We start from the raw sequence: 11,071 nt of genomic DNA on the forward strand, positions 1-11,071 counted from the left end.
CGTTGTTTATATATACTGCAACAGAACACAACAATTTTAGTCAAAAAAATTAATATCATACATTACAGTCAGTCACAATGGTAGAATGTTTCATTTTCCAGTTCAGATGACATTTATCATACCAATCAACAACTCGTTTTTTACAATGGTTGCACTCGTTCAATAGCACATGTATAATGGTATGCTGCCATAAGCAGCCGTGCGTGTACATTTTAATGTTAAAAGTTTATCACAAAGTGTACACCCTTTTCTACCAAATACTAGTCCTATCTTACTACTGTCTCAACAAAGATGAAATATACAATATATGTCAGACAACAGTTAGGCAATATAGACTTATTATAACAAACATTGATATCATGACTTTAACTGGTGGTAGGTACCTTCGATGAAAAATTGTAATTAGTCAATATGAAACTTTAGTTTTACGGTGATCTGATTATGAAACCGAATATTGTGTACTATCAAATGCGAGAGTCATGCCTTACAATGTAAGTGAAAGGAAATTCATCTTCAGTATATGGCCATAAAGTGTTAGGTAATTGTTGATAATCTATACATTATTTTCAAACCACTGTAAGCAGAGACTTTTTATATCAAGAAAGTATTTTAGTAAAACTGTATGTGTGCCCAGATTAATCTTTATCATGCAAGACATAATTGATTCTGCATTTGCGACTAGTGCAGATCACGCTCAGCCTGCACATCCGTGCAGTCTGATCATGACCTGCACTGTTCGCCATTCAGTCAGTTTGTTTTTGGTATGCACCCCTTTTAACAGTTAATGGTTCTGTCCAAATTGAAAGACAAATTCATTATAGAAATTTAGCAGGGTAAGGGTTAATTCAATTAACAATATTGACACGTTATGGAGCCCTGAAAGGTGCGCTCTAACATCTCATTCTTTAGATACACAAGTCTTAGCCCGTACCCTGCTAAATTTCTATAATGAACTTGTCCATCTTACAATTTGGACAGTACTATTAACTGTTAAAAGGGGTGCTTACTAAAAAGATACTGACTAAATGGCGAACAGTGCAGATCATATCAGACTGCACGGATGCGCAGGCTGATCATTATCTACACTGGTCGCAGAGGCAAACTCAATCATGTCTAGCATGATAAGGGTTAAATCGTAATCTAAATTATCCTGTAAATCAGAAGAAGGTCAGATTATAGTCTTTAATATCTTTCCAGTCACGATTGTCATGTTAGAAGAAGTTCTGATTATAGTTCCAATCACGATTTTGACGTCAGAAGAAGTTCTGATTATAGTCTTTAATATCTTTACAATCATGATATTGACGTAAGAAGAAATTCTGATTATAGATTTTAATATCTTTCCAATCAAGACTTTGACGTCAGAAGAAGTTGTAATTATAGTTCCAATCACGATTTTGACGTCAGAAGAAGTTCTGATTATAGCTTTTAATATCTTTCCAATCATGATTTTGACGTCAGAAGAAATTCTAATTGTAGTCTTTGATCTATTGCGGATAATAATTTTGACGTTTGAAACCAACAACCAACAGCCAATGGTTGACATATCTAAATAAATGCCCAATAGAGAAAGGGTAGACATAGATTTAATCTGTTGTATCCACTAGACTGATATTATGTTCTTTGCATCCATTGACTTCAGTGTTCATAGGTCTTTTACTTTTGATCTTGTGCCGTCTTTTCTAATCCGGATGTAAGGTGATCATTTATAGCATTGAGAAGCGGGTATGGTCGACTCGAAGATTTGCACACCTGTCCGTAGTCATCTAGGTCCAAGGAATTCATCACAACCCCTCCGTATCCTTTTTCCTTTAACCAAGACATCTGTAAATGAAGAAAATTTAGACAAATTACTGATCTTTGTTAACACTCCTGGTAAGTGTTCAAAGTGGGCGTTTGATAAAATTCATCAACTAGAGCAGAATTCAACTCATCTGGTTAATATAAAATCCAAGGATATACATATTTGTATTTTTACCTTTTCAGAGATACTTCTCACATTATCGTAGCCGACCCAAAGTAATCTATTGACATAGTATGGACCTTTTTGCTCGTCATCCCAGTGTTCTATACCAAGCCCACGCTCCTGCATCAGACAGATCTGGAAAAAGAAAACAATACACATTATTGCAAAAATCTCGTATACTTTACTGAATAAGATATTAAGATTACGATATACTAGAATGTAACAGTATGTCTTTGAAAAAACCCTAGCTTAACTCTTACCATGCTGCACACGACTTATTCTGCCTTTGCGACCATTGCAGATCATGATCTGTCTGCACATCCGTGCAGATCATGATCTGCACTGTTCAGTCAGTATGTTTTGGTAAGCACCCTCTAAAACAGTTAATGGTACCGTCGAAATTGGAAGACGGACAACTTCATTATAGAAATTTAGCAGGGTAAGGGTTAAAATGTTAGCTTAGATGATAGAGCACACGTAACCAAAAGTCTTATGTGATGACTGATATAAGGCAATAGATTCTTCATGTATACTGCTTGAAATGACTCCACTTCCATCCTTACCTATGAAGGAGTTGTCAGTATCTTGTGGAGAACATTCAAGTCAGTACTGCAACTGATACTCTAAAATTTAGTTAAACCGACTGACGTGATACTGATGAAATACTGATTTTTTTTCAAACATTTTAAATATTTTTTTTTAAAAAAGCGGAAACTCTACGGGTCATCCAACACGACAAAGATGAAAATGTTGCAGGCTCGGTTTGATTCAGCCTGTTGTGAAGGCAGTGGACATGCACGCTACCGACTGCGCACTCTAGACACGGGTTAAGAAAAAAAATAAACGTTTGCACATGTTACAAGTACCAAAAAAATCAATACAAAACAACTGTTTTACATGTTAAGTTAGTTCTGCACGTTTGATATACCGGAAGTGATGGCGTAATGTCATTTATCCGGAAAACGTAGAATAAAGCCTGGATTCGGCGTACGGAAATGAAAATCATTTTATGAATTAATCGAAACCTGTGAGTACATTTATTGCAATGGCACTGTTGGTACATTTCTTAAGTCAAAATATGATATTAAAACATATGACACGTTAAAAATTTCAAAATGATGTCTTATAATTAGTGCTTTAATTATGGTCAAAAATCTCAAAAATAAGCACACGGACCTTTACATTTTATTTCACCAAATTATAGGCCATATGTTTATTTACATCTGTTAGAAGTTTCATAAAAATCTACATTGTAGAAACATTTCTATTTGCGAAAATGTTATGAAAGTTATGATTTTCCCATAGACTTCCATTATAAAACATTGTGTGAGGTCCATTTTTGTTTCAAATCTGTCTAGCAAAAAATCAAGCACACGACCGTATCTTTTTTATTTGCTTAATTTTCTAGGTATATTCAGAAGTTTTAAAAAATCAGAGTTTAATCATATTCTACATTGTAGAAAAGATCGACCCAAACGTGCAGAACTATCTTAAGAACAATATATACCTCATAATATGACAACAGCCCTGGCTTCAAGGTGAACTCTCCAGGACCCCCCAAACCTATAGTTGGTGCATCAATCATGCTTTCTCCTTCATTTAGTAGTGTAAATGTGCGTCCGTATGTTGCAATACCTATGATCAACTTCTTCTTTGGTACACCTTTTGAAATCCAGTATTCGGCAGCTGAGTTCTAAAATTAAGGATAATTTCACATTAGCATTTCTGAAGAACAACTTAAATCAAGTTTTTAGTCTATTTTGAATGACTTGTATTCTATCTTTGACATTCTTGATTGCCCACAAACGACGACCTTTTTTACTGACTCATAACTCTCATTTTAAAAGAATATTGCCATTTTTAAATTGATTAACCTATGTACTTACCAAGCTGGTGTCTTCAGCTAAAGCTTGACTGCTCAGGTACAATGGGGAATGTAATCCAGTGTAACTATTAGTGTGCATGTCAAGGTGGAGATCATACGTGGTTACATGTATGAAGTCTAGATGTCTAAAAAGAAAAATCAAAGTATAACATATAGCTCATGTAATATCATATATGTTTTAAAAATAACAAATAATTCAAGTGGTTTTTCTTTGCTTTTAACAATATTTTTTTCGTGCTCTAGCGAGATTAAGTTACTTATCAAAAAAAAAAAATGAGAAATTAAGACCAATATAAGAGAAGTATCAAGAAAATGCGTTTATTGTATCTTTTAATGAATCTGTCTTATTTCATTGTATTGAAAAACAAAGGAGCCGCGCCAGAGAAAACCAACATAGTGGCTTTGCGACCAGCATGGATCCAGACCAGCCTGAGCATCCGCGCAGTCTGGTCAGGATCCATGTTGTTCGCTAACGGTTTCTCTAATTGCAATAGGCTTTGAAAACGAACAGCATGGATCCTGATGCGCAGGCTTGTCTGGGTCCATACTGGTCGCAAACGCACTATATTGGTTTTCTCATTGTGCGGCTCAATAACAAGACTATAAGCCGTCGCAAAGCGATAAGCAAATGGGAGACATATAAGTAACTATCATCATAATTTAAGACACCCGTAATGAAAATCGGCAACTTCCGTTCGGTTACGGACTTTTCCGAATGCAATATTTCGGACTTCTCCGGTTGTTATTCGTATGAGCTACAAATAAGACCGAAAATTGCCGAAATAACGGACGAGATTACACGGGCATGGCCATTGAGACATTTTAAGCATTAGTAAAATTAAAGGCTGTAAACAAATGAGCCGTGCCATGGGAAAACCAACATAGTGGCTTTGCGACCAGCATGGATCCAGACCAGCCTGCGCATCCGCGCAGTCTGGTCAGGCTCCATGCTGTTCGCTTTTAAAGCCTATTGGAATTGGAGAAACTATTAGCGAACAGCATGGAGCCTGACCAGACTGCGCGGATGCGCAGGCTGGTCTGGATCCATGCTGGTCGCACACCCACTATGTTGGTTTTCTCATGGCACGGCTCAAATATTTTCATTTTGTTGTGACCAAATAAAATGTAGATTAACCTAGTTTAGTAGAACGCGAAACATTTCTGTAAAAAAATCCCGGTGAAATATTAATCTAAAGACAATTACTACATACTCAGCTAGTGCTTTCTCATCATATTTCCCTTCGATTTCCCATTGTCTGGCGGGAACTTCTGCTGATAGCAAATACCCATCAATGACAAATGCCTCTTTCATCTCCTTAAATGATATACATATTTCACACATCAATATTTAAAGCGAATCTTTGTAAAGCATTAATACATTATGACAATTTTCTATTGTCTAAATTGATGCTTTAAATATCGTTGTTGTTGTTGTTGTTATTGTTGTTGTTTTCCAAAAAGAGAGCCCGTATTCATCAACGTTTAAAGTCTTAAACTTAACCCTTACCCTACTACATTTCTATAATGAACTTCTCTATCTTTCAATTTGGACAGTACCATTAACTGTTAAAAGGGACTCATACCAAAAAGACACTAACCGAATGGCGAACAGTGCAGGTCATGATCAGACTGCACGGATGTGCAGGCTGATCATGATCTGCACTGGTCGCAAAGGCAGAATCAATCGTGTCCAGCATGATAAAGATTAAAGTTAAGACTTGGACAAGATCTGCACTGTTCGCTATTCAGTCAGTATCTTTTTTTTTTTTTTTTTTTTTTTGGTAAACACCCCTCTTAACAGTTAATGGTACTGTCCAAATTGAAAGATGGACAAGTTCATTATAGAAATTTAGCAGGTAAAGGGTTAAAAGAATGCATCGCTGTTAAGAGTAAAAACTAGGATATTGTCCCAGCTTACTTTAGCTAGTAGCACAAGATTCTGTTTGTCTTCCGGCTTGCTTTCTTGTACTGAATGTTCCCATTTGAGGTCAACGCCGTTGAATCCATATGTACGCAGAAAGGAACGGGCTGACTCAATGAACTTTAGGCGATTTTCTTTACTTTCCATCATCAAAGAGTAGTCTGAACTTGCTCCTTCATATCCTCCCACAGCAATTAGTGTCTTCAGACATGGGTTTGAAACTTTCAACTTCTGTAGCTTCTTGAACCTAGTTTGGATGCATTTATCAGAAAAACTTGGATTTTAAATGGATAATATACGACATATCACATCACATCGAAACAATGTAGGTCAAATAACTACTTTGCAGCTTTTATATAACAGGAAGACCCCAGGTGCCCGGCCAGGCATTATTTCAGGCATGAGCAGGTACCTGGGTAGAACCACCGACCAGTTGATGGCATCCTCACGTGAAAGAATTTTACACCCTAAGCGAGGTTTTGAACCGTAAGATGCGAGGGACATCAATTCGAACCACTCGGTCACGGGCCTCCCTACGACATACCCGTGAAAAGGTATTTGTACACACTAATAAATTAGTAACTCTGCAAAGATTCTTCGGTTTAGAGAGGTCTTTTTAATTATATTTGTACATGTTAGCTATGTTAACTATCAGTATCACACATTTACATGCATTTCAATTTATTATACATACATGGAAACGAATAAAAGAAAACCAGTATTGCATAATACATTCTTCAACAATGATTTTAGACTGATCATGGGATGGTATCCTCCAATTAAGATACCTACAAATGAAACACCTTCAAGTTTCATAACGCTTTTAAGAACCCATAATGCCTTTCTTAAAAATGTGGCTGTCGCATGTTTTTGTAATGAACATGATATTCATTATTTTCTTGTTAATTCCTATTATTGTTTTTCTACAATATGTGTCATAGGTTTGAATATTGGATAACATATTTGAAGGTATTATTGAATCAATTGTTTTGATTGCCTCCCTTTATGGCACAGACTGTATAAGTTCATGTGTAAGATTGAAATGAGTGTTTTTCTAACCATTTCATTATGCATTATTCTCTATTTGGACAACTGCTTTATCTGATTTTAACATAAAATTAAAAGCCTTATACGGAATTTTAAAGTTTTAGTTAAAAACAGGTGAAACAGATGACATGCATACAATTACTGGTTAGAAAAGCACAACTTTCATTACTGCTCATGAATATATAAAGTTAGAAGCATAACTGGAAGTAACAAAGAAAACGAAACAACGAAACAAAACTTTCTGCTACATTAATCAAGTATTCAAACCTTTGGCATATATTAGAGAAAACAACTATCGAAAATATGACTTAACAAGAAATTATTATAGCTTACGTTCATAAAAAAAAAATGGTGGCAGCCACATTATAACTAATGGATTCATGAGCCTTTAAATATATACTTTGAAGTAAACATTTTCAGATAAAACGATTGCATATTTAAGTGAATTGCTCACTGGTAGATAAATTTAGTGTTGACAGCTATAATCGGAAATAAAAAATGCATGCGCCGGTAGCACGTTCGCATATGTTAAGCACTTTTTGCAGATATCTTTATAATACATACTGTTTGCATGTCCATGAGGGATTTTTGAGGGATTTTTTTTACCTAAATTCATGACTCGTGAATTTTTACAGAACATGAGTACGAATTGTGACACTGTTATGTTATAAAAACAACTTACATTTTCCCATCATTCAGTAACGCCATACGGAGTGTATTATTGGCGATCCCAGCAAAACTATATATGATATGTGTACATAGTCTGGCATCAACGTTGTCGGGAGTATATTTACCACCAGAACGGTAGATTGCAGGACTGTCATAGTAACCAACCCTTAGATACGTCTGGTCACCTGCAAAAAACACAGGTGTGTCAGTCATAAAATGTATTCTGTTAGGCATAAAAAAAATGTTCGTTTCCGGTATCTCGACCTACCCTAAATTTTTGGCCCGACCCTAAATGCCTTGGAGATTTTTTTTCAACTTTTTAACAAAAAGTTGCAAAACTGCACTTTTTATGCTTTTAACATGGTCAGTGATGTTAGAAATTAACTTACTTGTGCTCTAAAGGCATAACACCCTTATTTGTATTCATTTTTTGACACAAAAAATACCGACCTACCTACCCTAATTTTTAGAAATACCGTAAACAAACAATACTTTTAGACCTTATTTGAAGTCGACAGACTACAATCCGGAATCGTGCTTTTGATTTGACATTCTCACACACTTCATCATATATTTTTTCTTTCTCTTGTAACTCTGAGAGATGATCTGGTGTACTATTTCTTTTGTAGTGCTTCTTGTAGTGTTTGAGTCTTACTTTTTTATGTATTCACAGTTTCATTTTACCATGTTGGAATTGTCCAGGCAACGTCACTACCGCTAAAGCAACCCAACGTCATTATGACGCTATCATATCAAATGAAATTATTCAATACAACTCAGAATTACCAATGATACAATATTCCATGGCATTTAAACATTTTCTACACCTTCCTACAAACAAATAAAAACATTTCATGATAAATACGATCAAAGGCGCTTTACATACAAAGGGAGCCACTCATGGTTCCAAATTCATCCTCTACAAGTACAGACACAGAGCGATCTGGCCAGAGGACCGAGCGAAGGAAACACCCGTCCCACCCCATCCCCACCACCGCTTTCTCTCCCTAAGATCAGAGAGAGAGAGAGAGAGGTGTTTGATACAGGTATGACCGCTAACTTTACCTAGCTCTCTGTTTCTTTAACTTTTATCATACTGGCCACGATTGATTCTGCCTTTGCGACCAGTGTATATCATGATTAGGCTGCACATCCGTGCAGTCTGGTCAAGATCTACACTGTTCGCCGTTCAGTCAGTATCTGTTTGGTAAGCACCCCTTTTAACAGTTAATAGTACTGTCCAAATTGAAAGATGGACAAGTTCATTATAGAAATTTAGCAGGGTAAGGGTTAACGTGCCACGTATGTTGCACCGAACATGCAAAGCAGTCTTTCCTGGATAGAATCAGTACCGACCTCCTAGACGGTGTGAGATACTCTCAGAAATTTCCCGTGGCTGGTGTGGGCTTCGAACCCCAGACATCTGAACTGACATTCAAGCGTGTTACCACTAGACCACCAGGCCAACATTTAATTTCGTAGGCACGAAATTTCGTGGTTTTTGGTCAAAACGGTTCTTTCATGCGGATAAAAAGTCTTATTTTTTTATAAGACGATAGTAACTGATACTATATATTATGTGATAATGAAAATAAAGCCTAAAAATTATTTGTTTCCGGTATCTCGACCTACCCTAAAATTTGCAGCCACCCTAAATGTTGTTATGGCGTTGGAATTTATTTATTTATTTTTTTTTTTACTTTTCAAGGGAAGTTGCTCTTTCTTCATTGTAAAACAAAAATCTAAAAAAAAATCCTACTTACCCACCCTATTTTTTTTTAAGGGGTGGGCATGTTACCGGAAACAAGCAATATTTTTAGGCCTGAACTTACATGAGCGTGACAGATACATTGATCCTGGAAGTGCATCGTAATGACCAGCCCATTTCTCACCATGGACACGACATCCGATGCACTGGTGACTGTCTGGCTGATACACGTAGCTGAGGCACTGCTTGGTCACGTAACACATCCTTCCGCATGTTACCGAATCAAAAACGTCGTCCTTTTGAAATATAGTTTCATTTGGAACACATCTGTATCCGGAAAAATAAAATCTATAGTTATATCTTGTCCAGCTAATACCGGTAGAGAACATGAAGTTACATACAAGCACTAAAATCAAGATACAAAGTGTTTTTCGTTTTGTTTTTATGTGCTCCATGATACGTGCAAATTTTCTAAATCATTTTTATGAAAACTTCTGACAGTATTTTGTGCAAAACGAGACGGTATGTCTTTGACGGGCTAAAGAAGCGAGACTTGAGATTCATGTCACGTGACTTCCGCTTCATTTACGTAATACCAGTATAAAGGTTTTGAAGCCATGCATGCATATGAGTATCATACTTCGCATTTCTTCGTTCTTTGTTATTGTTTTTTTTTATTATTATTTGTTTTTTGTATGTTTGCTTTTTGTGCCTTTTTCTTGTTAATATTTTCACGTCAAATGCTAACGTAATAATGAAGAGATCAAATGAATGCCACCGCCTAAACTATCTCCTTAAATGTTTTTGTTGTTGTTGTTGTTGTTGTTGTTTTTGTTTTTGTTTTTTTTTTATGAAAATTTTATAACAACGTTAGCACTAACAAAAAGCTGATCAGATGCCCGTTTATTATTATTGTGCAACATATCAAAGACTGCAAGAGTATACACCCGTTGTTTTTTCAAACAGATAATATTCTGAAAATGAAATTAGAATTTATTTTCTTCTACGTATGTTCAGGACTTTCAGTTTTATCGTTCCTTTGAAGAGTACAAAAACCCCATGGCATATTTCATTTTTTTCTCGCATATTACGCATAGAAATTTCTGAAAAGAAAGGTACGTTTGAAAACATGGCCAAAAATCACGGTTATTTTTACTATACTGTATGCTCTATATAGACGCATTTTTTCCTGTATTCCAAACTAAAATATTACCTGCACTAAACATTGACTAGCACTTTTTTCACCATGTTTCGCCATCTTAAACAAAGTCACATACTTATGCAAAAGTTTGCCATTGCCCGCAAACATGCAAAACAAGGCCTATCAAAATGTCATGTTTTGCATAATATTATTATGATTTTCTAATTCTATCAACTTTTACATGTACATATCATTTCGTTTCACTTCTCTTAAATTATGTCATTTATTCAATGTTCATCTCTCAGCTCGAACTGGTCCGAAATTCAACCCCAGCTCGAAATTCAACTTTTTCAAAATCTGAATATCGATCTTCGAGCTGGCTCGAAATTCAACTTTTTCAAAATCTGAATATCGATCTTCGAGCTGGCTCGAAATTCAACTTTTTCAAAATCTGAATATCGATCTTCGAGCTGGCTCGAAATTCAACCCCAGCTCGAAATTCAACTTTTTCAAAATCTGAATATCGATCTTCGAGCTGGCTCGAAATTCAACCCTGGCTCGAAATTCAACTTTTTGAAAATCTGAATATCGATCTTCGAGCTGGCTCGAAATTCAACCCCAGCTCGAAATTCAACGTTTTCAAAATCTGAATATCAATCTTCGAGCTGGCTCGAAATTCAACCCCAGCTCGAAATTCAACTTTTTCAAAATCTGAATTTCTATCTTCGAGCTGG

General features: G+C 35.9%; 1 protein-coding gene across 1 annotated transcript; it reads right to left on the reverse strand.

Annotated features, from left to right (window-relative positions):
• Positions 1–1,014: 1,014 nt before the first annotated feature.
• LOC123523388 (chitinase-3-like protein 1) lies at positions 1,015–10,294 on the reverse strand. The gene is made up of 8 exons (XM_045301069.2): positions 9,321–10,294; positions 7,502–7,673; positions 5,770–6,019; positions 5,063–5,166; positions 3,853–3,976; positions 3,474–3,659; positions 1,979–2,101; positions 1,015–1,824 (listed from the first exon to the last, which is right to left on the reverse strand). Exons 1-8 carry the CDS (start codon positions 9,649–9,651, stop codon positions 1,657–1,659), a joined length of 1,458 nt encoding a protein of 485 aa, XP_045157004.1. The 5' UTR covers positions 9,652–10,294; the 3' UTR covers positions 1,015–1,656.
• Between the last annotated feature and the right edge of the window lie 777 nt (positions 10,295–11,071).

The sequence above is a fragment of the Mercenaria mercenaria genome, chromosome 3, assembly GCF_021730395.1.
Source record: "Mercenaria mercenaria strain notata chromosome 3, MADL_Memer_1, whole genome shotgun sequence".
NCBI lineage: Eukaryota > Metazoa > Mollusca > Bivalvia > Venerida > Veneridae > Mercenaria > Mercenaria mercenaria.

What these genes read in the sequence shown, in the direction of transcription:
- LOC123523388 (XM_045301069.2), bottom strand. Translation starts at nt 9,651, where the DNA reads ATGGAGCACATAAAAACAAAACGAAAAACACTTTGTATCTTGATTTTA. An exon ending in TTACTGAATGATGGGAAAAT is followed by an intron (nt 6,020 to 7,501) that starts GTAAGTTGTTTT and finishes CATCCAAACTAG; the next exon opens with GTTCAAGAAGCTACAGAAGT. An exon ending in GATGAGAAAGCACTAGCTGA is followed by an intron (nt 3,977 to 5,062) that starts GTATGTAGTAAT and finishes TTTTCTTTTTAG; the next exon opens with ACATCTAGACTTCATACATG.